Raw genomic sequence first — 25,223 nt, 5'->3', positions numbered from 1 at the left:
AATAAAAGGATTTTTTAAATTTTTTTGTTTTAAATGCTAAATTATGATTTCAATAACGAGATAACATAGATTCGATAATTACTCTTACAGGTCAGGTCTGAAAAGCTGCCGCTTGGGGCAGTGTATTGCATGTTTTCTCGAAGAGGAGATATCGCGAGAACAGCTCTATATAAAGCCCGGTGAGACTTCACGTTGTTCTTCTTCCTATAATAAAGATCACGTAAGTGCATTGCTGTGACTTCCTTTCCTATCGTAATCCTGTATTATCTTTAACATCCCTTTGACAAATACTTGTATTTTACCTCGAAACGTACACATAAAGCTGCTATTTCCAAACCCTGCTCTTATTTACGAAAACATTTAAGCAGACATTGAGATATTTGTAACTATTGACTGAAAATCCGCAACGTTGAACATGGCGGCGATCCTCATTTTCTGTGGGATGTACTGTCAGACAATGCTCGGTGTTTAGCGCTCTTTTACTCTTATCAATTGATGTTAATATTAATTTAGATCTTTATTCTTTCCTGCAGCAAATGGCGGACGACGCCGGTGGTAGAGGAGGTTTCCGTGGAGGTTTCGGCGATAGGGGCCGCGGCAGGGGCCGTGGACGCGGCAGAGGCCGTGGCAGGGGACGCGGTGCCCGGGGCGGAAAGTCCGAGGACAAGGAAGTAAGTTTAGGACTCCCTTATTTAAATGGTTCTTTCTTTAAAAAGCTGGCTGTATCCAAATGCCTTGAACAACATTTAACTGAGATGCTTTCTTTTCAAAGTGGGTTCCAGTCACCAAGCTGGGCCGCCTGGTTAAGGACATGAAGATCAAGTCCCTGGAGGAGATCTACCTGTACTCTCTGCCCATCAAAGTAAGCAGCGTTTGAAGATGATCATTGTTAAAGACCGTTAATGATCTGTATTGAGAGCAATGGGGGGCCTGTTGCATGCAAATAGGTGTATGTTTATCTCCCTTACATAGTCTTTATTTTATAGCTTATTGTTGTGCCATCACATTCAGGCCAAAGTAGTAACATGTTATGTTTAAGATTACTAATACCTGTCAATTTTCCACATCTATCAGAAAAATATTTTAACATATTCATAAAATAGTACAAATGCATTGAGGATGTATGGTTGCTGAAAACTGTTTCTTTGCTCATTTAATACATGGGGAAAAACTTCCTTGAGGAACTTCAACTATTCTAATAATTCTTAAGTAGTGCATGGCACTAATTATCTTATTTAAAAATTCATACGTAAAGCCCTATAATGGATGTGGTGTGTGTGTATATAGTCAAACATCCGTTTCACTTTTTTTTTCCCCTGCAGGAGTCTGAGATCATCGACTTCTTCCTGGCTTCTGGTCTGAAGGACGAGGTGCTCAAGATCATGCCCGTCCAGAAGCAGACCAGGGCTGGTCAGCGCACCAGGTTCAAGGTGAGTTTGTTATTAAAGGTTAAATGTCGCTGTGTATTTATTGGGTTTCATCTCCCCATAATGATGTTGGTCCTAATGTGACACTTTTTCTTTTTGCTTACAGGCCTTTGTTGCTATTGGTGACTACAATGGCCATGTTGGTCTGGGTGTGAAGTGCTCCAAAGAGGTGGCCACCGCGATCCGTGGTGCGATCATCCTGGCCAAGCTGTCCATCGTCCCCGTCAGGAGAGGTTATTGGGGTAACAAGATTGGCAAGCCCCATACAGTGCCCTGCAAGGTGACTGGCCGTTGTGGCTCTGTCCTGGTGCGTCTCATCCCCGCCCCCCGTGGTACTGGTATCGTGTCCGCTCCCGTTCCCAAGAAGCTGCTCATGATGGCCGGTATCGACGATTGTTACACCTCCGCCAGGGGCTGCACCGCCACCCTCGGCAACTTCGGTAAGTTCTTTCTGCTGATCATGTGTCCTTGTGTTCTCCTTGCTCTGCCCAACTTCACCTCTGCTGTGGTGGTAGTTGTCGTTATCAGGAGAGACATTAATGAGTATTGTAATGCACGGCAGAGAGACTTGTTTGGTGGTCTCCTCTGTTCCCCTTTTCAGTGCTCAACATTGCTTCCAAAAAAGACTGCAGAACTATATCTCTTAAGCGTCGACTCATTGTTTTTATATTTATTTCTTCTTCAGCCAAGGCCACCTTTGATGCCATCTCCAAGACTTACAGCTACCTGACCCCTGACCTGTGGAAGGAGACAGTGTTCACAAAGTCTCCCTACCAGGAGTTCACTGACCATCTGGCCAAGACTCACACCAGGGTGTCTGTGCAGAGGGATTCACCGGTCCAGCCCCCTACCGCCTAAAGTTTTTGTACAGTCTCGTTGAATAAAACGTTCTGAAACAAAATGCAATGCGTTTGTCTTGTGTTAAACAGAGTTGTTGCCTAATATTAAGAAGCATTTGTAATGTCAGATGTTTTTTTGGGGGGGGCTTTTTGCCTTTAATCGGATAGGACAGTGGAGAGTGACAGGAAAGTGGGAGAGAGTCGGATGGGATCCGGAAAGGATCACGGGTCAGGAATCGAACCCGGGTCGCCGGCGTACGGTGCAGGCGCCCCAGCCAGTTGCGTCACGGCCGGGGCCAGATGTTTAAAAAATATATATATTTAGTTTGACGCGATATGAACAAATACAATATTCTCTGGTCAAAATATGTTTTAAAATAGCCCTATTTAATGTGGAGCACAATAGTGTCAAATCCATGGCTGAAGAGCAATTCACTGTAGTTAACTATTGACCCACACTAAGGTGTGTGACTTAAAACAGAAGGTTAAAGAAATCTTGAATAATGGTATTAACAGGAGGTGGTGCCAGCCAACCTGGTTTTATTGCACTTGCATGCAATTACAAACTCTTTTAGGGCTAAAAAAAACCACCAGCAGAATTGATTTATCACATACATTTTTATTTTACAATATTACAGAGGACATATAGTAGCAATCTGTTCTTAAGAACTCTGGGCCTGAGCAGCCATCATCCGTTCTTTTTGTTTCATGAGACATTTCCTGCCACTGGCATATGCTCCCAGGTCTCCATCTATAAAGAGGAAAGTCAGTTTAACAAATGTAGTTGGATTTTTTCCCCGAACACCAGAATTGTGATCTCCAAAAGAACTTGGTGCAATTGTTAGAACAGAAAAAAAGCAGGCTTTTAGCATTTTCCTTTTAACAATGGCATCTAATAAAACACTTAGTATTATTTCAGCACTATATCAAACAATATTATTTGTACAAAAGAAACTAACATATTGACACAGAGGACAGTAAATACAATTTGAGTTGATAAAATAATTTGCTACACCTTTGTTTATGTCAGCAGTGTTATATGACATGTAGGTTTTCTTTAATGTTTTGAAAGTCTCTAAGTATCGCACATCACAGCTGTCCAAGTTCCATTAGCACACTACTTACAGCGTAACTGGAAGTTGTTGGAAGTCTCTTTGAACTGCTCAATTTCCTTGGCACAGTTCTGCAGGTAGCTGGATCCTTCTCTCTGATAGCAGGCCCTCATACGCTCCTGGACTACCTTCACAATCTCCTGGTCCACTTTGCTGAAGAGTGAAGACAGCACAACAGGGTGACACTCTAAAACGGCATCTCCAACACTGATAAGCCTCTATTACAGTTGCGTACATTCATTATAGAGTCCTTGAAATAAATGCAAACATTTTTATGCCCACCACTGTCTCATAATTATAAAAAATGCTAGACTACTACAAATCAATTGGTGTCATTGCCTGATCTAGAGAGGGTTGTCCAAAATGTGATCTCGTCTTATCTTGATTATGCAACTCCCTTGTCTTTCTCAAAAGTCTCTCAATCATCTCTAATTTGAGTTTCCCTTACCGTAGTTACCCATGTTTTTTAACAAACTTAAAAATCTGTTAAAAAGGACAAGTTTGGTTGGGCATCTACTTTAATCTTTAAGCCGTTTTCCCCCTAAAACCAAACGTTCTAACTCAGATTCTCAGGTAGAACTGTGTTATCCGTATCAAAGTCATGGCTAAAGTACAGGTGATGTACTGTTAGAGCCCTTGAATGTCCTTTCTGAGGAAATCAGGCATGTTTGAATAGCGCACCATTTTTTGAATCCCTAAGTTACACACTTGATGCTTTATTTTGTATACATTAACTTTACATATTCCTTTAAAAAAATGGTACTCAATCTATAATCAAACAGTGAGAATAAAATGCAGTGCATATTCTGAAAGGCACAGTTCCCTACACTGTTCCCCGGCAGCAGCACATATGGCAGCCCACTGCTCCTAAAACTAGGATGGGTCAAATGCAGAATGTATGTTTCCCCTCTGTGGGATAATAAGTGATCATTCTACAAGAATGCCACTAAAATGCCATTATCTCATTTCACAGGTTGCTGTACTGATGGATGTCTCCCCTATACCAAGCCACCTTAGACACTGGGCATCCAGCCTGTTTAAATATGTAATCTTAATACCAAAATATATTGTCTAGTAAGATGAATAAATATGATGTGATGTTCATCTATGCATGCAACTTACTAGTCTCTCCTCCACTGCATCTCAGCCTCATAGTAGCAGAGGTAATCTCCGTGCTCGCACTCTGTCAGGTCAGGTACACGGCGGAACTTCTGGTGGTAGTACACCGACTTGTTGTTGGACCGAATACTGTCAATAGCACCTGGGGGACAGATAAATAACAGCTTTAAAACAAAGACTTAGTTCAACCTAACGCTAAGCAAGGACACGTACTGTGATTTGATATGCACCAATGTTGCTATCTAGCACAACACTCAGCTATAAGTGCATACATAGCTAGCTTGCTATGTCTTTTACTGCCTTCAAACCAGTCTTATTATGAAATGAATATTACCCGATTGCAAGGACACAGCAGTTATGGCAGTGTTATTAAGTTAAACCAACTGTATGACTCCTGATAACTTTAGCTGTGTTGTTGTGCTAGCCTGTTAGTCCAGTTAGCTCTGTTAGCTTGAGTTACCTCTAAATGTGGAGACAGGCACATCCACGGAGTAATAGAAGAGCTGAGACAGGATCACTGCCGGGTTTGGCAATGCTGTCTGTTTATCCACAACAGGAGTCTTCCTCGGAGGCTCCGGATATGCTGCTTTATCGTGGTCCGTCATTTTGCCTTATTTTGACCACGATAAAGAAATCCTTCAATTCGACCTCAGCAGCTCTCCTTCGGTGGTTAAGAATGCGCATGCGCAGAGGATCTTCGTCTGTTATTATTGCAGACTGCAAACCAAGTTTTAAAGGTGCATTACGCCACCTACTTTACCGGAGTGTGTCACATCGACACTGAACGACAATTTATTTCAAATGATTAAATTAAATTAAATAAATTAAAGCAAATATGCTATATTCTAGAAATCAAGCCTGTGTTGTCAAATACTTTAATAAAGCCATGTGCAGAAGAAGATACAACTCAAAAGCGAAATAGTGGTCGAAAAATCTAAAAGTATGTATTAGTCGTTACTCATAATATCCCCCAAAAATGTCCAAAAGCTCATAAAAATGTTTTTAATACAAAGGTTGAAGGGTAAAGGTTAAAGGTACAGTTGTTTTACCATGGAGATGCAGCTGACTGACACTCATTTTATTTTTTTTATTTTTTTAATGTATTATTGACAGACAATAATAGTACATATACAAGAAAAATAGCCCTCAAATAAATCTAGACAAAAGTACTGTATTACTGGAAGTATAAAGCGGGCTATACATTTTCAAGTAAGAACAAGTTTCTAAATATTGTACTTTAAGTACTTAAGGTATTGTTACATTCCACCAGTAAGGTTGGCCACAATGAACATCTTTCTTCAACCCTTTGTCTCCTTTCTTGGTCAAGTGTTTCCTCTCCACTGGGCACCCCCACCACCTCAATCCTCTGATATTAACCCCCTCCTCTCATCCTAGCCTCTCCTTTCATAACTTGGCAGAGATAGCCTTACTTGAAAAATAATACGACTCCTCAACTGGGCCAAGCACAAATTTAGAGCCCTTGCACCCATATCATCTTAAGTATGACCCTTACGCCAGCAGCTCTCTCTTTCTATTCCTCGACTTGACAGAGTGCAGACATGGTCAGTGCTCCTTATATTTTATTATATTTAATTTGCAGTTTTTTCTGTCTTTTGTCTTCTATATGTGTGCATGTGTGTGGGGGTCATCACTTTATTTGACCATTTCGTTTTTAGAAGGGAATATGAAACATATTGAATCTTGTAATGGCTGCTTTGAAGAGACCACGTGGAGAACTGAAATGGCCACTTCTTTTAATATCCCATACTATGCATCTATTACTGTTTATAAGCAACTTGACTCTGTTACAGTTTTTTTCTTAATGTATTGTTTTTATTGCAATATTCAGAGTCCCTTTAATATTACTGGATTTTAAGTATAAATAATACAGCTTTACAGAAACAGGAAAGACAACATTTTACTAGGGCTGCAACGATTAGTCGTAGATGAGTCGATCAACAAATAAATGCAACAACTCTGAGGATCGATTAATTGTTGAAATAATCATACAACAATACATGAAGATTATCTGCTTTTCTACTTTATATCATATTTAACTTCAAGGTCTTGGGGTTCGGATTATTATAACATCTAAAGACATCTTAAGACATCACCCTTGAAATGTTTCACTATTTTCTAACGTTTTATAGAACAATTGATTAAATGAAGTAATAAATCAATAGATTATTAAAAAATAAAATAATGGTTAGTTTGTCTCTTTTTTTTTTATCTACCACTGAAGTTCTTATAGTGTTATTGAAGATATGAATTGTAATACATATCTGAGTAGTAACTCTGTGCCTCTACAGTCTCATCGTAAATTCCATGCACCCCGCCATGGACACATGGGGTTCCTGCCCCACAAGCGTTGTAAGAAACATCGGGGCCAGGTACGCACGTGGCCCAAAGATGACCCCAGCAAACCTGTCCACCTCACTGCTTTCCTGGGGTACAAGGCTGGCATGACCCACATCGTGAGGGATATGCGCCGCACTGCCCTAAGTATGTACCACTGTAACATGGATGCATGGGAGGATTGAGCAAAAAAACAATAATTTTGACTTTTTTCAGAGGATAATGGACTTCTGAGGGCAGGTGTTACATCGCACCTGAAAGTTTCTATTGTTTACACATATCACATTATCACAGTATTACATTGTTATTGGGTGTTCAAACACTTAATGGCTCATAAACTCTTCTCTTAGGTGTGTTATGTGGTGAAGCCAAACTGCCTTAACTCCATGCTTTAATTATCATCCCTATTCTTTTGTTTAATTTTGCTTTTTTAAAATTGTTTTGTTATCATTTCCATTGTGTAAAGGCTATGCTTGTATGAGCTTTACAAAACACTGACTGTTGAAACATTTCTGTGGATTAATATTTTCCATGATTACCCAACAGAGGTAGCACATCGAGAAGGAGTTGAGGCCGTTACCATCATTGAAACTCCACCAGTTATCGTGGTGGGGATTGTGGGATACATTCAGACCGTCCGTGGCATGCGTCCCCTTAAAACCATCTTCGCTGAGCATCTCGGCGATGAGTGCAAGCGCAGATTTTACAAAAACTGGTGTGTGTTACCATTATGTGCAGCTAATTGAGCACACCGTTGTTGCCTTTAAAACTCCACTGTTTCTTCTTTCTTAACTGGGCTTTTCTGTTTTTCAGGTACAAGAGCAAGAAGAAGGCCTTCACCAAGTACAGCAAGAAGTGGCAGGACGAAACAGGAAAGAAACAGCTGGACAAGGATTTCACTCACATGAAGAAATACTGTTCCTCAATCAGGGTTATCATTCACTCCCAGGTAGACCTGCCAGTTTACAGCTAAAGCAAAATACGCTTATAGAGACCCAACAACTGTTTCCGTGTCAGTGAGACTCCACTGATCTATGGTTGGCAGCTTTAGAGCCACCCCTGCAAAATGATCACATGACCACATGCAATGGAAATAAAAGCTGCAACATCCCAAATCCCCCAGCTGCCAAGAGCCACACGACTTTGACAGAGGGGAGGACTCGAGGGTGTCATCTCAAATGACAGTTTAAAAATAGTTCTCAGGGCAGAACCAGGCTGGTCACTCAGGCCTCACCAAGCGAAAACCTTAATGTTGGCTGCAACACTATATCAGCCAATAAACTGTTGCTGGGATCATATTACAGTTTTAAGTGGGATTATAATTTAAATGTGTTTTAAAATATCAAGGCTATGGTAATTGCCCTTAAAAGAGGTTCAAACATAAGCTTGTGCTTAGTCATTAATCCAACAATAAAAAAGACTTCCTAGGGCAATTATATAACTTTTCAATTATAAAAACCTTTCCAGATTTTCCAGCCGCAATTTACAGGCTTTATCCATTTCCAGATGCGAATGCTGCCCATAAAACAGAAAAAAGCCCACATCATGGAAGTGCAGCTGAACGGGGGGAGCATCTCGGACAAAGTGGACTGGGCTAAGGAGCGCCTGGAGAAAGCTGTGCCTGTCTCTGCTGTCTTCTACCAGGATGAGATGATTGACGTCATTGGAGTGACCAGGGGACATGGCTTCAAAGGTGAGAAACATGTTTTAATTTGTGCCAGTCCAAAAATGTGTTAAAATAAAAAATTCATTCAAAATTTTTGTTCCTTTGTGCTGATAGGTGTGACAAGTCGCTGGCACACAAAGAAGCTTCCCAGGAAGACGCACAAAGGTCTGAGGAAGGTGGCCTGTATTGGAGCCTGGCATCCGGCCCGTGTGTCGTACACCATAGCTCGTGCTGGTCAGAAGGGCTATAACCACCGTACAGAGCTCAACAAGAAGGTGAGACAAAAGTCCAACTTCACCCACAAGACTTCCTTTTCATCTGTCCTCAGGGAAACAAAACTTCATCAAATAATAACAAGCACAATCTATGTCAGAGAAGAAGATTGTTCATCAATGTGGCAACATTTTAGATACTTAAACTACAAGGAAGTATACATACTATTTGTGTAAAGAGTAACTTTTCACTTGATTTCAAATAAATGTATTTGAATAAAAAATATAACATTTTCTTTAGAGGGGTTGAAGGTTAGAAATTTAAATCTGCATAAAATAGGAATCCTCCGGTAAAGTACAAACGTGAACTAAAGCACAGTACTTGTGCTCAGTTACATTTCAACACTGATAAGCAATGTTATTATAAAAATACATAGATTTACTGTAAAGCTCTGCGTCCATGCTGGAGCTGATCATGTCCTCATGTCTTCTCAGATCTACCGTATGGGTCAGGCTATTCACATCAAGGACGGGAAGTTGATCCAGAACAATGCCTCCACTGACTACGACGCCAGCCAAAAGACCATCACACCCATGGTACTATTTTTAAGATGATAAAATCCACAAAAAAAAGATGTCTAAGAAGCCAATACATCAATATAATGTATTATCCACACAATGTTTAAAACACTGCACAGGGATTGATAATGCATAATGGTGTATTACTATGAAAGACAATAGGGTTTAAAGAAAGTGATAAAATGTTGTTCCTGAACGCTCCCCATTTACTCTTTGTTCCTTTTGTTTCCTCTTCACTGTTGTCCACCCTGTAGGGAGGCTTCCCCCATTATGGTGATGTGAAAAATGACTTCCTCATGGTGAAGGGCTGCGTGGTTGGGACTAAGAAACGTGTCCTCACCCTCAGAAAGGTAAGTTGAGACTTTAAATGTTACATTTTGGATCTTATATGCAGCAGCTTGTTGTGTGAGTACACAGCTTTAGCATCTATTTTACTCTCAAAGTAAATAGTTTGGCTCTTTATACATAATTGAAGACATGTACATTATATCTTTGTGTCTCTCCTCCTCTCCTAGTCTTTGCTCGTGCACACATCTCGCAAGTCCACTGAGACCATCGATCTCAAGTTCATTGACACCACTTCCAAGTTTGGTCATGGCCGCTTCCAGACTGCCCAGGAGAAGCGAGCATTTTTGGTACGCGGGAGAAAAGTTTGGTGCACGCACAAATCTGAAAAGCAGGAAATTCTTCAGAGTTAACATTATCACAGCTGAATCCTTGTGCACTATTTAACACTGAGTTCTGGTTTGACCTGCAGGGGCCACAGAAGAAGGATGCCATGAAAAAAAATCTGCCGGAGCTTCTAACTGAGGAGGACTAAAAACATTTTCATATCTTAATACAATAATTAAACTGAGTTGAAAACACTCACAGTGTGTTGTTGTGCCATGTACATTAGCATTGGTGTGTTTGAGTTCTAACGACATCAACCGCAACATACAGAAGCCATGAGAGCCAACATAGAAAAATAACTAATCTAAATCCTTATAGTCTCAGTATTTATTTTTTTCTTCTGTGTGTATGATTTAAAAATAGGTCGAAAAAGCAGATTTTGATGGGATTATCTTTTTTAGATCCTTGAAATTGTTTGCAGGTAAAACAATTTATGGAAAACAAAGTGAAGGAATGGGTAAATCTACTACTTATGGTGGGAATTAAAGGGTGCACTTCTTCCTCTTGTGGCTGAGTTTTTACAACAACACAAATTATCCTGAAAAAAAACCTCAGTCCAAATTTGTTTTTCTTACCTATTATCAAAAGTGAAAAAAACAAATTACGAAACCTAAAAAATATTATCCGGGCAAACATCCAAACAATTTGGATCAGGCTTAGATAATTGATCACAATAACTTGTTTTGTTTCATTTGGCCTTTCAGGGCTTCCATATAAGCACTTCCTATTTGAACTGAATTAAGGTTCAACAAGTAACATAGATTCAGAGTTTTGAACTTTATTAATCAATGATAAACCATCAGCATATTAACACCATTCAAAAATAACATGCATTCATCTTCTTTATAATTTCCATGTTGAATGGATGGATAGTTGGTTCATTCAGTACTTTTTTTTAATCACTTGTCATTACCAAACCCTTCTCTTGATGTGCAGGATAGACATCCGCTGTTTGCATCTTTCCTTAGCGTTGGCCTCACGTAAAAAAAAGTGCCCGTTTTGTGTTTCATGTGCTCTCACAGTTCAATCATCCTCACAGTAGGGGGCACTTTAGCTCTACTCTTCCAGTCCCCAGGTTGCCGCCACGCTTAGCCTGTCCTCAGGAGGCATCTATCCTGACACACTCAGGGTACACACCAAGCTGCTACCCAGCTGCAGCATCCTCTGGAAGCATCCATTAGAGATTCAAGGCAATCGCTGGACAGTGGCTGTTTTGCGTCAACATTATTCCATTTGTGGCCTCACAGGGGAACTACTCTGACATGTACTCCTGGGACTCTGTGGAAGACTGGTGGGAAGAGGAGTGCATTGACGATTGGTGGGATGCAGGTGGGTTATCCAGGCCAGATGTCATCAGGGGCAGATATAGATCGTCCATATTGGGCATCACAAGCACTTTCTGATGAAGGGAAATACACAACATAACTATATTTATCTACAAGATTGCATTCAGTAATGTGCAGATATCATCCTGGATTGTCAGCCTCTTGCTTGCCAAACAAGTAAGAGTTAAATCTCACTCAGTTTTTCCTCCCTGCCTCCTTACAGTTAACCTGGTGGCAAACTTAACAAACACAGTGATTTATGAATCTTGTATTGTGCCTTACTAACATATTCTAAAGAATGTATATGCAACAAATGTAGCCTTCAACAAAATAACTAAAATTAGCTTTTAGCTAAGTCAAAAGCCATTATATGCATTCTGCTACTGAAACATTTGTTCATCACAAATGTTAAATTCTTGCAACCACAAAAGGTCCTTGGGCACACATCCGTAAATGACCACAAATAAATTAGGTGGATAGGTTAAAGTACAATACTAGCTTATTTTTAATTGCATATAGACGGATTCACTTATGGACTTACCTGGAACTCACACTGCAGTTTTTTCTCGATCCACTCGGTGACATGAGTGAAGGTGACCTCCCTCTCCCCGAGTGTTGGTCGCACATGAAGGTCTAACCTCGGAGGCACCCTGAAACTGTACCTGAGAGGACAGAACAACATAAAAAAAAGACTGCATGAGAAAGAAAGGTTCCCTTGAAATGAATGTGTGAATGATGGAGAACAAGTTAACTCAGTACCATATCCTGTCAGTGGGGGGAGGGGGGATGTTGACAGCCAGAGTACCGGAGAGCTCCAACACCTCGACGCTGAGCATCAGAGGCATGTTGGACACCTCAGCTATCTTCTTCCTTATGTACTCGTTCTCTGTTGCTTTCTGGAAGTACTTGGACTTTGCTATCTTGTCCACAAATCTCAGGATCTTCCTACTCGTGCTGCCACTGGTTTGCCTGGGGGATTAGGATAAGGGCACAAACTAAGTGAAGGACTGTGAATGAGACCTTTCACTTTCAAGGCATATCCAAATTAGTGGTGCTGCATTGAGGACTTCAAATATGTGCAAATTACCTTATTTACAAAAAAATGTGTCTCGAAACTACTATTTAAGACACAGTATCAGTGGTTCTATAAACTTTTTCTGTCATTTCTGCCTTTAGTGGACTGAAAAAAGGGTCTAGAGTCGTTGTATGGACATAATGTGGACACATAACTAAAAGTAAAACTTTGACATATCGAACATATTGTGTTTATTAAATGTCTTACATATAAATATTGTATAATGGATCTGTATGATAGAAAGGTATTTATTTACCCGTCAGGTGCTAGCCCTGAGCTCTTATCTCCCAGAGACCCCTGCAGCTCAGAGAGTGGGGCTTCTTCTTCATCGGACGAGCCTGCGCTGGATGACTCTTCATCACTATCAGCCAGTACACACAGCCTGGGTTTGGAGCTGAGAAACACACCATTGGTACCTGTTAATGAAAGCTTCTAATTCCTCCTCCAGCATGCTAACATCCACCTATACACTCTGATGGACCTCACCCAAGTGGCTGGTTTTCTTGAATGCAGTGAGCCTCATCCTCTCCATCTTTACCCAGCTTACACAGGTTCATCTTAGTCTCCAGGGTCATCTGAAGGCAGCCTGTGTACACCACCTCTAGTTCCAGCCACAGGCCTTAGCAAAAAAGGGAGGCAAGGAGAGGCGGTGAATAAAACAGCTTAGAGGTTCAAATCAGATCGAATTTCTTAACAAGTCAAGAACTCTTCTAGATCTAGATTGGCACAGTGTTGTTGCAGAATGGACGTCAGAGCAATAGAGGATAGTTTGGTCATGTAATTGTCAGCTAAGCTTTGTCCAAGAGGATTACTAATCTCTTAAACGGGAGACAATTGAAAGCTCTTTTAGGGCTGGTGCAACAAACTATGGGATAAAACAAAAGAGATCATGGCCTAAGCTGACGACAGGTTTGTGTCTGAGAGAAGAAGTCGAGACGGTCTGGTCAAACCTTTTTGTGACTCCTCAACAAAATAAGCAAGAGCAAGTGCTGATGCATTGTTATGCAAAGCAACATGTACTGGTGTAAATACAAACAATTGTACCTCTGCGGTCCAGTGTAGGTGTGGAGGTGCTGAGGACTTGTGGTAGACAAGTGCCCATATCCAGATCTGCCAGCTTCAGCTCATTCATGAAGTATGGCAACTTGTAATGAGACAAACACAACCTTTAATTAACAAATATGCTGGGCACAAAGAAGATAAGAAACCTGATTTGGTTGTATGCATTTGTGTGAAGGAAAGAGGGGCAATATAGTAAAAAGGATGGTGTGTGTCAAAGAGAGCAGGAAATGAGTAATGAGATGCTGCAGCGCCATCAGTGCTCCACTACTCACACCCACCTCCTGCCTTTGGAGTGCTGACTCTCACACACACACTACACAACAAACACAGATTCAGCGTTGATGTGCCTAATATCACATCTTTTGACCTTGTGCACAAAGCATTGGTGTTCAGGTCGTATCATTGTGTGACAAAGCTTGTAGAGCTCTGACCGACAGTACACTGACACCTGCCAAACAGTGTTATAAGTCACTTTGATACTTATGATACTGCTGCTTCTTTTTACTGCATCAGTTTTATGTAAAGACCATCCGTCCAGCATTAAAACACTTTTATAAGACCAATAGTCATCTCCCCTCACCTTGATCTTGCTCAGTTTCTTCTGGATCTTGTGTGCCACCTGATCGGTCCAGTACTTCTCACGCAAGAAGTCCCAGAAGATCCGCCCCACCAGGGAGTTGACCCAGGTGGGCTGGCCCTCTGCAGAGGGTCCCTCTGCACCTGAACCAGCATTTGGCTCAGCTCCAGTTCGACCTCCAAATCCATGCTCTTCATTCTGAATCTGCAGGGAGTAATGAGAATTAGTCTCCAGAAAGTATATTTTTGCACAAGCTTTTCAGAGGTTACCTGTATATGACATGCATGAGGTGCCGATTCTTTTTTTCTAAAAAATGTTTGCTATTTATATGCTAGTCTATTCCAATTTATGCTGACTTTCTCACTGATTCTCAATCCTTCTTCTAACACCAGGACAGACTGTCTCTAAGGTGGCAATCACAAACTCAAGCCAGGATTAGTCAGGTATGCTGCAGTTCCCTATATATTACCATCCTTCCAGCCAGGTGATACAGTATTTGATATTTCTGCACATTGACATTTGGTCTAGTCAGCAGGGATGGGTTTAGCTGAACCAGCATCCCAGACAAGGCTTGTATGAGTGAGAGCAGTACCGTGGAACAGCAGCTGATATTGACCAGCCCTGATCAATGGAAGTATAAGCAAGACACGCAGAGGGTAAGTAGGGCAGAGAAAACGTTCTGATATCTGCTCCCACTTTACAACCTCCAACAATGTCATGTTACCCCTGACAATACATCCAAAAGCTGAATAAAGGTGATGCTCATTGACCTTCTTGTGGCTCGTGGGGCTTCCCTTGTCACTTTGGCAGGGGCTGGGGGCGAGATTGCAGCGCTGTGTGCCAATTAGTTGCATCATGTAGGAGCTGTAGTCCAAAAGTGTTCTAGTTTTCATGGCTCCTGGCAAATCATTCAGCTCCTCTGTGCTTCCTTTGGCTGTGTCTCCAGCACATGGTGTTTCTGAATCACAGAGAAAAGACAGACTGGGCTGAGGGAGTTGGTAAATATAACTAAAGGACGTAGGAACAGTACAATTCTGCATGAGTATTAATCTGTCCTGTACTGGAGTTCATCGACTTTTAGAAAACAAGGAGTTGATGTGGCTGAATTCTCAACCACAATGAATCCAAACATCTCGTTACCTGCGTTCTCCTCTTCGCTCATGATGCTTGTGGCTGCAGCCTGGGAAGCAGACAGGAAGTGCTGGAACCACTCCTCCTTCTCTCTTCCTGTTCGGCCAAACAGGTACAAGGTGACAGGAAGCTGGTGGTTGGGTGCAATGTTTCTCTCTGCTCTTTCTTCCTCTCCCTGACCTTCGATCACACTTTCCTCCCCTACTTCCCCCTCAGCCAGAATGATGCAGATGGGATACTTCCTGTTCCAGATCCTCTTGCGAGCCAATCCAGGTGGCAACAGAGACACCTGGGATTGAACACACAATATGTAATGTTCTGCCACTAGGAGTGACTCAATCAGAACAATAACAAAAGACAACAATTGCTGGCGTCTTAAAGTAGTGTGGCATCAAGGGAGTTTGTAATGCAATCAGCTTCCCGTTGTTATAATTTCCAATCATCGTAGAACACAATGAGTTAAACTGGTAAAAACAATAACTAAAGAAGCTAGGCACAAAATGAATGTTTCATTGATGTATTTCAGTGAACATAGGATGGTTGAGCAGCAAGCTAACGGCAAACATTTAGTCAGCTGGTTTCCCTGATGATTCAAGATGCAGAAGTTTGATTTATAAAATCCTTCTTCTTTTTAAATATATAGCTTGAAAAGACGAATAGAAAAAGGTTTTGTGTGTGTGGCTTGCAATTAGTTAAAAAATAAATGTATATAAGCTTCTGGGAGAAAACTACAATATCAACTATATGTCAAAGTTCAGATGACACGTGTTCTTACTTTGACTTTTGAATATTACACAACGCAACAACATATATACCATAAGTCTTCTTGTTTTTAGTCATTTTAATGTGGACATGTATATTGTGTCTTAAAAATAAGTTAGTAGTAGTAAGTTTAATTTATTTCCTTTCTGCTGGAAGCTAAAAGTTGTGTTGACGGTTCACCATGACCACAGAACTCCCCGCGTTGCTTACGTATATTGTGTGTTAGCTTTATATTATCACACTATAGCAGCAATTGTAGCCCGCAACTGGAACCTTGGTCAAATGTATTCAGAGCATCATCACCTCATTTGTAACCCCATTGGTCTTTCACCCTCCGTGTTAGATGACAATATGAGTGCAGAGAGATAAGAGTTCAGGCGAGAGGTCACTTTCTCTTTTACTCACCTTGGAGAGACATGCCTGCTACCCTGGGTCCCAGATATGTGTCTATTTTTTGTATAACACACTGACCTTACAGTTGGGCAGCGGGTAAGTGCGTGAACGCAAAAAGACAGCCTCCTGGGGCGTCTTGTCGAATGCTGCCCACCGGGGAATGTTGGCACGTGGGTATGCCAGACGCAGGCGGCTGCCCTCGAGGGTGACGTAGACAGAGTGTGTGATGGAGGGGTTGAAGGTCTCAGGGTCGTAGCTTAGTGTCTCATTCATCCAGCCCTGGTAGAAAATAACAAGGATATTTAGTGAGTCAGAAAATCTGGAATATAATAGATATTATATTCACTGTGAGGGGTTCAATCTGTGACAATACAGCTCAGCAGGAGGGGAAACATGAGACAGAATAGGGATCTCATTTAACAATATGGATGAGGCATTGAATTAGCCACAAGCCTGCTGTTAGAAACTCCTCTATTCTCATAAATTGCCTCTTTCGAACTGCTTACTCTGCATTAAATGAGCAGCCAGCCCCACTCTCTCAGCAGAGCAGGGCTCTGAGAAAGCTATTATCAAAATAACCTGTGTCTGAGGGAATTTTTCAATAACGTAATTACCTCAAAAGTAATCCATAAAGCACCACTGACAGCACTAGAGCTATCCAAGGCCTCACATGGCAACTGTTGTTTAATGTTTTCATCTCTCGAACCTAAGAGCTTCATCGTCATTTGCATATAGCCAAATGTGTAAAAGGAAACAGAAAGTGCATGAAAGGTCACCCTCATGTTTACACCTCTGTTTGTTGTATTTTAATAACTTGTTACCTCTACGATTTCTGGATCGGTGAGTTCTTCATCCAGTAGATCCATGTTCAAGGTCTTTGATTTACTCCAACTGGAAGACGAGCATCGAGGTGCAAACATGAACACCGCCATCAAACCCAACATGAAGCCACATGCAACCCCCATGGACAGACCAGTCACATAGGAGGGCAGGGGCAGCACGAAGAAGCCATAAACTAGAAGCCCCACAGGGAAGAGCCAGTAAAAAGGCAGTGACGAGCCTGGCACTCTGACTCGAGACTGGGAGTAAGATCTATGATGTGTCTCTCTGGAGCCATTCTGGAGCTCCACCACCTGAATCATATCTTTATAAGTGCGAATTTCTAAATGGCTGTCACTTCTATGGCGTTGTAAGGATGTGGAGGATTCTGTTAAGGAGGCTTTTTGGAGTCTTTTTAGCGGCATGTCACATGCACCTTCAGCTCTCCTCCGGCACTTGAGTTCTGCATCTTCACGTCCCATTTCTCTCCCGCAGCTGCCTTGGAAGGGTGGTGAGTCTTCGGCACCTGAAGCCCTCCCCTGCTTGGGGCTGCCAGAGTTTTCCTCCCCCATTATCTTACTCAGCATGCTTAGCGGATCCTGCATGGCCTCGGAGAACTTCCTCCGTGTGTCCTCCAGCTCAGCAATCAAGGAGCTGCCCCGGGGCTCAGGGGGAGGCACGCCGCCAGCAGAAAGAGGTGCTTCCCAGTCATCATTCTCATACAGCTCTCCTGTTTCAGGCCTGACCTCTGCGATTTTTGGATGGGTACCCTGCTTCCAGGGATGCATATGCAGCTTGGAGTCTGACTTGGAGAGGTTAGCCTCTGGCTCGACCCGGCGGGAAATCTCTGTGCTCAGGGACTTGACCAGGCTGAGCAGAGGTTTGCCTCGCAGGGAGCTGCTCTCCCTCAGCTCCAGCTCTGTGGAGGAGGATTTGACAAGGTTGCTGGTAAGAAGCATTTCTGCTGATGAGGCTGACAGATCAGCTAAAGAGCCAGGGGAGGAGGGGGAGTGAGGCAGGAAGGGGGGCTGGGAGCGGTGACTGAGGTTCAGGCCGAAATCCATCCCCAGGCTGAGGTCAGGCTGGCTTTTGCTGTCTTCTGGTTTGTCTTTGGAAAAAGCCACAGTGGGACCATCATTACGGCCATCCAAGCTGAAGATTAGCTTGCTTTCTTCCATGTTTGCCATCAACCAGGAGCTACTGAGAGAATGTGGTCAACAAAACTGGGTTCTTGAAGACATGGAACAAGGCGCTAGCAATGGGAGTCTTTAACTGCATGAAGATTTGTAATGTCCTCCTCGGGTAGCTTGTAGTACATAATTTTGGATGCTGGAAAGTGAAAAATATATTTTAAACATTGTCATTTCAAAAGCTTAAACTTCCTTGTAGCAACATCATCTTTTAATGGCAGCATAACATTCAACGTTAAACCTCTATGCTTGGACCTTCAGCCTACAAAGTACCAACATCTTGCCCATTGCTTTTTTCATTTTTTCTCCCCTTTAACCTCTCAACCTTTTCTCTAAACTCTCTTTTCTTCCTCTTGTGTCCTCTTCACTGAACCTCTGCAGGGATGCAGAAGGTGATACTGTTGTCAAAAACTCCTTTTCCTGCCATTTATAGGCCACATTTAAAAAAACAAAAAGGATCAGCCAAAAATGATCAGTAGAAAAACACTTGAGCAATGATTGGCCATTGTCCAATATATTTTTAATTATTTTATTTACCTTGATGAAACCAATTTTCAAGGCTACATATAGTGATGTCTTACCGTGTTGCAGTAGAATTCAACTTTTCCCTTTGGCTCCCCCCTCATCTCTGCACTCCTTTTATCAGGAGAAATATTAATTAATAGCACCAACCTGCTGAACTGTTTGTCAAATCTAATTAACAAAAAGTGCTGCTCTGTCAGTGCTTATCGTGCTCCAGACAGCCCTGCATTACTCTAATCAATTTCTATTTCAGACTTAGTTTGGATCAGTTGGTGCTGACAGAGAAAGGAAAACCTATGCTGCTCCGTGGAAGACAGAGTCAGCAGGGATTTGGCAGCTTTCCAGTCAGGACTGAGGAAGAGCTTCTGCAGGAAGACAGAAAATCTATTTATTTGGTTTGTCCCTTGGGAGGGGAAATTGGAGCAGATTTAGCTATTTTATAATAACGAGGATTGCAGTTAAATGTCAATGTTCAAACGCATGAAAAATGGGAAGTAATTAACATGGGAAGCAGCCTTCAAAAGAGAACTGAGTAATATAGTCCAAATGTACTTGGTAATGTCATTTTGAACAAGAAAGATCACATTAAAGCAGCAACTATACATTTTCTGTCAAACAACAAAGACATTTTTCAACTTCCAACAGATAAACCCAAAGTGACTGTAGGCCATTTGAGAATGGAAAACATATAGCGACTACCAGAGAAATGTTAATAACTGGAGGTAACAAGAGGCCTATTTGAAGGAAAAGTTAGTCAACTCAAAAAAGAGTTCTACAATTCTAAATGTTTTTTTGACAGGTGGGTATCAGAGTGGCACATGGCTGAGTGACATTAAACCCTGTGTATTTTCAGATGATGATGGTCGAGGTTTATTCCACAGTCTGCAATGACTAGCGAACCAGTTACAATGGATTAAAAAGGGAGAGGAAGAAATGAGGTGAACATCAGAAAATCCCACTTTTATCTTTGACGTCAGCATGGGATTGAATCCTGCTGTCTTTCCCAATCTGTCCTCCATTAACATATCTATCCTATGACGATGGGATACAAAAGGACAAATAACCTTTTTTCTCAATCTTAGAGAAATTTTATTGAAACCCATTGGAGTGCTGTATGATTAAATGTGACTGGCTACGCAGCCTGGCTTCACAAAAAGAGACACAAAGTTTATTTTAAAAGGCTTAAGCATCACCCCAATTGCCATTTGACCGTGATGGCTGGCACATTTGGCACAGCACTGTGTTTGTCTGGGTATCACAGGGTCAGTTTTAGTAAAGCTGTACTTCATCTCATTAGGCAAATCATTAAGACAATATATCCAGGGTTTAAAAGAAGGTTCACTGTTAATAAACAATGTAAGCCAAACCCTCACGAGTCCCTTTTTTCCCATTAAACTTTGTGCCTTTCAAAAGAGGACAAATCCATCTAATTGTGCTCACCAGTAGTCTTGTATTTCCAAATAAAGGCAGGTGTTCCACTGCTATTCCATTTCCACTGCTATTCCATTTCCATAAAAACATGCGTTTGCTGCATGAGTTTCACTACAGTAAAAGCACAGCACTTACCTGATTGTGGCATGTTGCACCAGCTGCTCCGGTGATCTCAGTGGCAGAGGTTTGTGTAGAAATGTGCAGGCTGCAGTGCTAAGTGTGGATGCTGCAGAGCGCGGGGTTGCTGCACGCGAGGATGAGCACCATCGCAGTCTACAAATATTCACTCAACTTCACTTAATGTGTAGCCCATCTTCGTTGCAAAATCGTCTAAACTCCTTGAAAATATTTTACCGTTCAGCTTTAAGATGAACGCGTCAGCAGCACCGTGTGACATTGCGTCTTCATCCCTTTTCGGGACACGTCAATTCGGAATAATGTGATTATTGGAGTCCTGGTTGCTGCCTGGACCGAGCGGTAATCCAGATTAGACTCGAGAGGCCAACAGTTGACGGAGCGACTCCTCCTCTCTGCTGCTGGGCTCAGCGTCAAAACACACACCGAGCTCAGCTATGACACCGCAGTCCTCCACGCACCATTGTGTAATTGCATGACGTGGAAAAATGATGCACAAAGTTACTGAACAACATCCATTTCTTTAAAAGACAAAATCCTTCTTTGTCATTAACTATAAGGGATGTAGGATCTGGTATTAACTCATTTCTATAATGCATCTCACTATTGGGTGTTAATTTATTTTGAAAAAGGCAAATATCTAGGATCCTTTATATTTCTAAAATAGAATAAGATAAAAAATGAATGTAAAATGTAATACAGTAAGGTGGAATTAAATACTGTTTGGTTTAAAAAGATATAAATATGTGGACTGCGAATAAATGTGTTATAAACAGAAGTAAATGAAGTGTGTACTCCACAGAGCTCAGGATTTTAGCAATCTAATGTCCTGTGTCATGAAACTGAGTAAGCAAAAAGTATAGAGAATACAGAGCTAAAGGAGGTTAACAGCTGGCGTTTGGGTGTTAGGATGTGCATGTTTTAATGTTGCCTTCTGCTCTTCTCAACCAGGACCATCAGAGCGTACCAGACACTGTGTGGGAGATGATGACTGACCTAGTATGACGGAACATTTAAATGGTGACTGCACAAAATGACATGAACAGATTCATACACTTTGATTCCCAGTAGCATAACGTGTTACATAAAACAAGCGATACTTTGCTTATTTGTTCAAAGTTTATTTAATAGAAAATAAATCCTACATTTCAATCCTTGAAATCTGATGCGTCACAAAAAAGATCCCTGTTTCGGTGTATGACACAGACATTCATGGTGTTGACTGACTGCTATATAAGTTCTATGGGATCTTCGGAGTAAATTAGAGAAAATATAGTTACAAAATAAATTTAAAAAACACATGATGAGTCTTTGGTGAGTCTTCTGCCACCTGTGGGCTAAACTGCAGAAGACTACATCTTGCTCTTCTGCCGTTCATCTGGAGGAGCAGGGTATACTGATATGCACAAGCATCACTGGATTGCAAAAATAGTTTGAACTATTATTAGGAAACTACTTAGGCCTAAAGGCTTTGATTTTGAGAAACGTCAAAAAGTGATGGCCAAAAAACAAATCTGTATGATTTACAGTTGGGAGGGATCTGTATGATTTACAGTTGGGAGGGACCTTGTGGTTGAGCATTTCTGATGCATTTGTTTTGTAAGCCTAAAGAAACTGTGAACTTATAATACTTTTAGGCATTGTTAATCGTACATAGGGCAAAAATATTACTTTTTCCAACACTCAACCTATTTCATGGAACAAATATTGACAGTCATGTTATCTAAACAGTTTGAGGTAAAAGGCACAATGGAGTGCTGCATATAGGCTCCACAAATGGAGAACTTACACAGCTGTGTGTAAATATTGTGTCGCTTCAACTGCCGGCTTTGGCAAACACATTTTACCGCAAATGTTACATGATGAGGGCTTTTGTCCCGTAGAAACGCTGCATGTGTGCTTTAAGATGACCATGGGTGTAAAATGCTTTCCCACATGTCGCACAGGAATAAGGTTTCTCCCCTGTATGTGTTCGTTTATGAACAGTAAGGCAGTGTCTCTGATTGAATGCTTTCCCACACAGATCACAGTGATATGGCTTCTCCCCTGTGTGGATCCTCATGTGCACAATCATTTGCGCTTTTTGGACAAATGTTTTCCCACAGTCTCGACATTTGAAGTCTTTAGTCCCTGTGTGTATTCTTAAATGTAATTGAAGACACCCAGGGTTAGCGAACTTCTTGCCACAAACATCACAACATAGCCTTTGGTTGTGAGCATTTTGCAAATGCCTTAAAAGCTTCTTCGTGGATTCACTCATCTTTCTGTGTTTTTTAATGTGCTCCATGAAGGAACGCATGTTCTGGAAAGTCTTTCCACAAATAGGACAATCTCTTCGCTCCCTTTGACCTTTAGCAGAAGAACCTCCATCAGGCAACACTGCTGCGCCCTTCTGCTTAGTGCTTCCATTTAGTTTTTGCAAGGTCTTCCTTTTTCGCCCCTTCTTCTTTGTCCGTGCTCCTTTGTTCTGAAGCAACTCCTCGTCACCTTCATTGCTGTCATTGTGAGCTGCAGAGCAGTCTGAAGAGATTGGCTGCAATTCACAAGACACTTTAAACTCAGTTTTCACACCTTCAAGAGAAGGTACAATTATTTCAGGTCCCCGAGTGTCATTTGCGATTTCCTCTTCCTCCTCTTTTATATTTGACATCTTGTTTGTCTGAGCCAAGCAATAGTTCCCATCTTTGTTGTCTGTATCCTCACTGGTTTGACAGAGGACTGGGAACTCAGCCGCGCTCAGGTTAGACTCTGCTTTCATCGAGGTCTCCTGCAGGACTTCCTCTTCAGGCAGTGGAGGTTCTGCAGCCACAAAGGAGACAAAAAAAGCAGGCCTTGTTGCGTTACAGTTGATAATTAGTGAAAACTCAATTATAATTATAATCCAGATTCAATGAATCCACACAGCTTTATTTTTGATCTTGTGCCTTAACTTTGATGCCTGCCCAGTGCCCACGATTGACTTCCCCTTACATGAACAGTGAGAATCAGGCATTCAAAAGAGGTAGACTTGTAGGTAAGTGTTTCTCTTATTTCTTGAAACATTTTTCAGAAGTTAGTTGTAGTACGAACCTTTTGCAAATAGCATTATTATATCTGCAAAAGTAGTTTTTGTAAGTTTGACCTGTGCTGTAGATACAATATACAGATCTGGAAAAAAAAATAAGAGATCACTCTAAATTGTTCTCAAATCTTTATCTCTACATATATAGCAGCCATTCCAGTGTATGTTGAATTCCAACACAGAGAAAACTTGTCAGTAGTTTATAGAATACAATAATAAAATAATTAAAATAATTTAACTCAAAGACATACCTATAAATAATAAAACAAGAGAAAATGATAATGCTGAAGAGGTCTGTATATTCACATCTGTCCTGAGACAGTAATGTGGGGTTTCCACGTGTGCACATCAGGGGTCTTAGAGACAAATGTGTAAGGTTCTGTTGGGCTATTTAAATAAAATATGATACAGTTATTCCAGAGTAAAGGCACCATGAAGCAAACCTGATATTTGACGCAGATGGTGCAGATTTTCCTGATGACTGTAGCTCTCTTGTTTTGGTCTTTGAATGTTTGCTCCGTTTAAAGCTAACTTTATCTGTTTCTCCATCTCTTCGAGGATCTCCTCTGACGCTGCCTGCAGCCGCTGATGAACAAAGTACTTCAGCTGAATTATTGTGGCGTCCTCGGTGCACAGATATGGTGGAAACAATATCTGTGCTAAAGAAATGCTGGTGTTATTTCAGCATAGAATGTATATATACGGTTATAAAAGTAAAAAGGACAGAACCGGAAGAGAACGTTCCACACAGAAGCAAACGTTTGACGACCGTTACAAAGATCTTATATTGAGATCAAGATGACTCACTCTGGGTGTCTTTCAGCGTCGATCATGAAATATGGATTATGTTTATTGTGTTTTCTGTTAATATATTAACATGAATGTAATGTATATTTACTGGTTGGTAAAATGTTGAATTCCAACACAGAGAAAACTTGTCAGTAGTTTATAGAATACAATAATAAAAAATAATTTAAAAATAATTTAACTCGAAGACATACCTATAAATAATAAAACAAGAGAAAATGATAATGCTGAAGAGGTCTGTATATTCACATCTGTCCTGAGACAGTAATGTGGGGTTTCCACGTGTGCACATCAGGGGTCTTAGAGACAAATGTGTAAGGTTCTGTTGGGCTATTTAAATAAAATATGATACAGTTATTCCAGAGTAAAGGCACCATGAAGCAAACCTGATATTTGACGCAGATGGTGCAGATTTTCCTGATGACTGTAGCTCTCTTGTTTTGGTCTTTGAATGTTTGCTCCGTTTAAAGCTAACTTTATCTGTTTCTCCATCTCTTCGAGGATCTCCTCTGACGCTGCCTGCAGCCGCTGATGAACAAAGTGCTTCAGCTGAATTATTGTGGCGTCCTCGGTGCACAGATATGGTGGAAACAATATCTGTGCTAAAGAAATGCTGGTGTTATTTCAGCATAGAATGTATATATACGGTTATAAAAGTAAAAAGGACAGAACCGGAAGAGAACGTTCCACACAGAAGCAAACGTTTGACGACCGTTACAAAGATCTTATATTGAGATCAAGATGACTCACTCTGGGTGTCTTTCAGCGTCGATCATGAAATATGGATTATGTTTATTGTGTTTTCTGTTAATATATTAACATGAATGTAATGTATATTTACTGGTTGGTAAAATGTAAATTACTTAAATTCAACAACAGCATAACCCTTGAGTTGGAGCTGTTAAAAACCAAGGAAATCCATATAATCAATATGCTTTAATTGGATTCAACT

General features: G+C 41.2%; 5 protein-coding genes across 5 annotated transcripts; 2 read left to right on the top strand and 3 right to left on the bottom strand.

Moving 5' to 3' along the window:
* The first annotated feature begins 198 nt into the window (after positions 1–198).
* On the top strand, positions 199–2,328 carry rps2 (ribosomal protein S2). Its single transcript, XM_063904765.1, has 6 exons — positions 199–220; positions 534–671; positions 773–862; positions 1,323–1,430; positions 1,534–1,867; positions 2,113–2,328. Exons 2-6 carry the CDS (start codon positions 537–539, stop codon positions 2,283–2,285), a joined length of 840 nt encoding a protein of 279 aa, XP_063760835.1. The 5' UTR covers positions 199–220; positions 534–536; the 3' UTR covers positions 2,286–2,328.
* Positions 2,329–2,865: 537 nt separating this feature from the next.
* ndufb10 (NADH:ubiquinone oxidoreductase subunit B10) lies at positions 2,866–5,215 on the bottom strand. Its single transcript, XM_063904995.1, has 4 exons — positions 4,958–5,215; positions 4,501–4,639; positions 3,392–3,531; positions 2,866–3,017 (listed from the first exon to the last, which is right to left on the bottom strand). The coding sequence occupies exons 1-4, from the start codon at positions 5,100–5,102 to the stop codon at positions 2,929–2,931; spliced, it is 513 nt and encodes a 170-aa protein (XP_063761065.1). The 5' UTR covers positions 5,103–5,215; the 3' UTR covers positions 2,866–2,928.
* A 706-nt stretch (positions 5,216–5,921) lies between these two features.
* LOC134877476 (large ribosomal subunit protein uL3-like) lies at positions 5,922–10,175 on the top strand. Its single transcript, XM_063902981.1, has 10 exons — positions 5,922–6,059; positions 6,807–6,999; positions 7,399–7,567; positions 7,666–7,801; positions 8,359–8,545; positions 8,633–8,793; positions 9,226–9,327; positions 9,564–9,659; positions 9,825–9,944; positions 10,067–10,175. Exons 1-10 carry the CDS (start codon positions 6,057–6,059, stop codon positions 10,127–10,129), a joined length of 1,230 nt encoding a protein of 409 aa, XP_063759051.1. The 5' UTR covers positions 5,922–6,056; the 3' UTR covers positions 10,130–10,175.
* Positions 10,176–10,760: 585 nt separating this feature from the next.
* LOC134878291 (testis-expressed protein 2-like) lies at positions 10,761–20,719 on the bottom strand. The gene is made up of 12 exons (XM_063904237.1): positions 20,404–20,719; positions 17,128–18,454; positions 16,385–16,585; positions 15,161–15,440; positions 14,791–14,978; positions 14,024–14,224; positions 13,426–13,525; positions 12,868–13,000; positions 12,638–12,775; positions 12,066–12,275; positions 11,848–11,968; positions 10,761–11,380 (listed from the first exon to the last, which is right to left on the bottom strand). The coding sequence occupies exons 2-12, from the start codon at positions 18,310–18,312 to the stop codon at positions 11,234–11,236; spliced, it is 2,904 nt and encodes a 967-aa protein (XP_063760307.1). The 5' UTR covers positions 18,313–18,454; positions 20,404–20,719; the 3' UTR covers positions 10,761–11,233.
* A 766-nt stretch (positions 20,720–21,485) lies between these two features.
* LOC134877604 (zinc finger protein 90-like) lies at positions 21,486–25,118 on the bottom strand. The gene is made up of 3 exons (XM_063903166.1): positions 24,658–25,118; positions 23,908–24,123; positions 21,486–23,202 (listed from the first exon to the last, which is right to left on the bottom strand). Exons 1-3 carry the CDS (start codon positions 24,761–24,763, stop codon positions 22,259–22,261), a joined length of 1,266 nt encoding a protein of 421 aa, XP_063759236.1. The 5' UTR covers positions 24,764–25,118; the 3' UTR covers positions 21,486–22,258.
* Between the last annotated feature and the right edge of the window lie 105 nt (positions 25,119–25,223).

Source organism: Eleginops maclovinus, chromosome 16 (assembly GCF_036324505.1).
Source record: "Eleginops maclovinus isolate JMC-PN-2008 ecotype Puerto Natales chromosome 16, JC_Emac_rtc_rv5, whole genome shotgun sequence".
Classification (NCBI taxonomy): domain Eukaryota; kingdom Metazoa; phylum Chordata; class Actinopteri; order Perciformes; family Eleginopidae; genus Eleginops; species Eleginops maclovinus.
This window is presented reverse-complemented; position numbering and strand designations above follow the sequence as displayed.

Bases quoted from the DNA above. Each gene is read 5' to 3' on its own strand.
- rps2 (XM_063904765.1), top strand. From the start codon at position 537: ATGGCGGACGACGCCGGTGGTAGAGGAGGTTTCCGTGGAGGTTTCGGC. The intron at 1,431-1,533 runs GTGAGTTTGTTA...TTTTGCTTACAG, and splicing joins GTCAGCGCACCAGGTTCAAG to GCCTTTGTTGCTATTGGTGA. The intron at 1,868-2,112 runs GTAAGTTCTTTC...TTTCTTCTTCAG, and splicing joins CGCCACCCTCGGCAACTTCG to CCAAGGCCACCTTTGATGCC.
- ndufb10 (XM_063904995.1), bottom strand. From the start codon at position 5,102: ATGACGGACCACGATAAAGCAGCATATCCGGAGCCTCCGAGGAAGACT. The intron at 4,640-4,957 runs GTAACTCAAGCT...TCTGTCCCCCAG, and splicing joins GCCTGTCTCCACATTTAGAG to GTGCTATTGACAGTATTCGG. The intron at 3,018-3,391 runs GTAAGTAGTGTG...TCCTCTTTATAG, and splicing joins CAACAACTTCCAGTTACGCT to ATGGAGACCTGGGAGCATAT.
- LOC134877476 (XM_063902981.1), top strand. The intron at 8,794-9,225 runs GTGAGACAAAAG...ATGTCTTCTCAG, and splicing joins GTACAGAGCTCAACAAGAAG to ATCTACCGTATGGGTCAGGC. The intron at 9,660-9,824 runs GTAAGTTGAGAC...CTCCTCTCCTAG, and splicing joins GTGTCCTCACCCTCAGAAAG to TCTTTGCTCGTGCACACATC.
- LOC134878291 (XM_063904237.1), bottom strand. From the start codon at position 18,312: ATGGCAAACATGGAAGAAAGCAAGCTAATCTTCAGCTTGGATGGCCGT. The intron at 15,441-16,384 runs GTCAGTGTGTTA...GTTCAATCCCAG, and splicing joins ACCCGCTGCCCAACTGTAAG to GTGTCTCTGTTGCCACCTGG. The intron at 14,979-15,160 runs GTAACGAGATGT...TCTGTGATTCAG, and splicing joins GAGCGAAGAGGAGAACGCAG to AAACACCATGTGCTGGAGAC.
- LOC134877604 (XM_063903166.1), bottom strand. From the start codon at position 24,763: ATGGAGAAACAGATAAAGTTAGCTTTAAACGGAGCAAACATTCAAAGA. The intron at 24,124-24,657 runs GTTTGCTTCATG...GCATTTCTTTAG, and splicing joins CCATCTGCGTCAAATATCAG to CACAGATATTGTTTCCACCA. The intron at 23,203-23,907 runs GTTTGCTTCATG...TTGTGGCTGCAG, and splicing joins CCATCTGCGTCAAATATCAG to AACCTCCACTGCCTGAAGAG.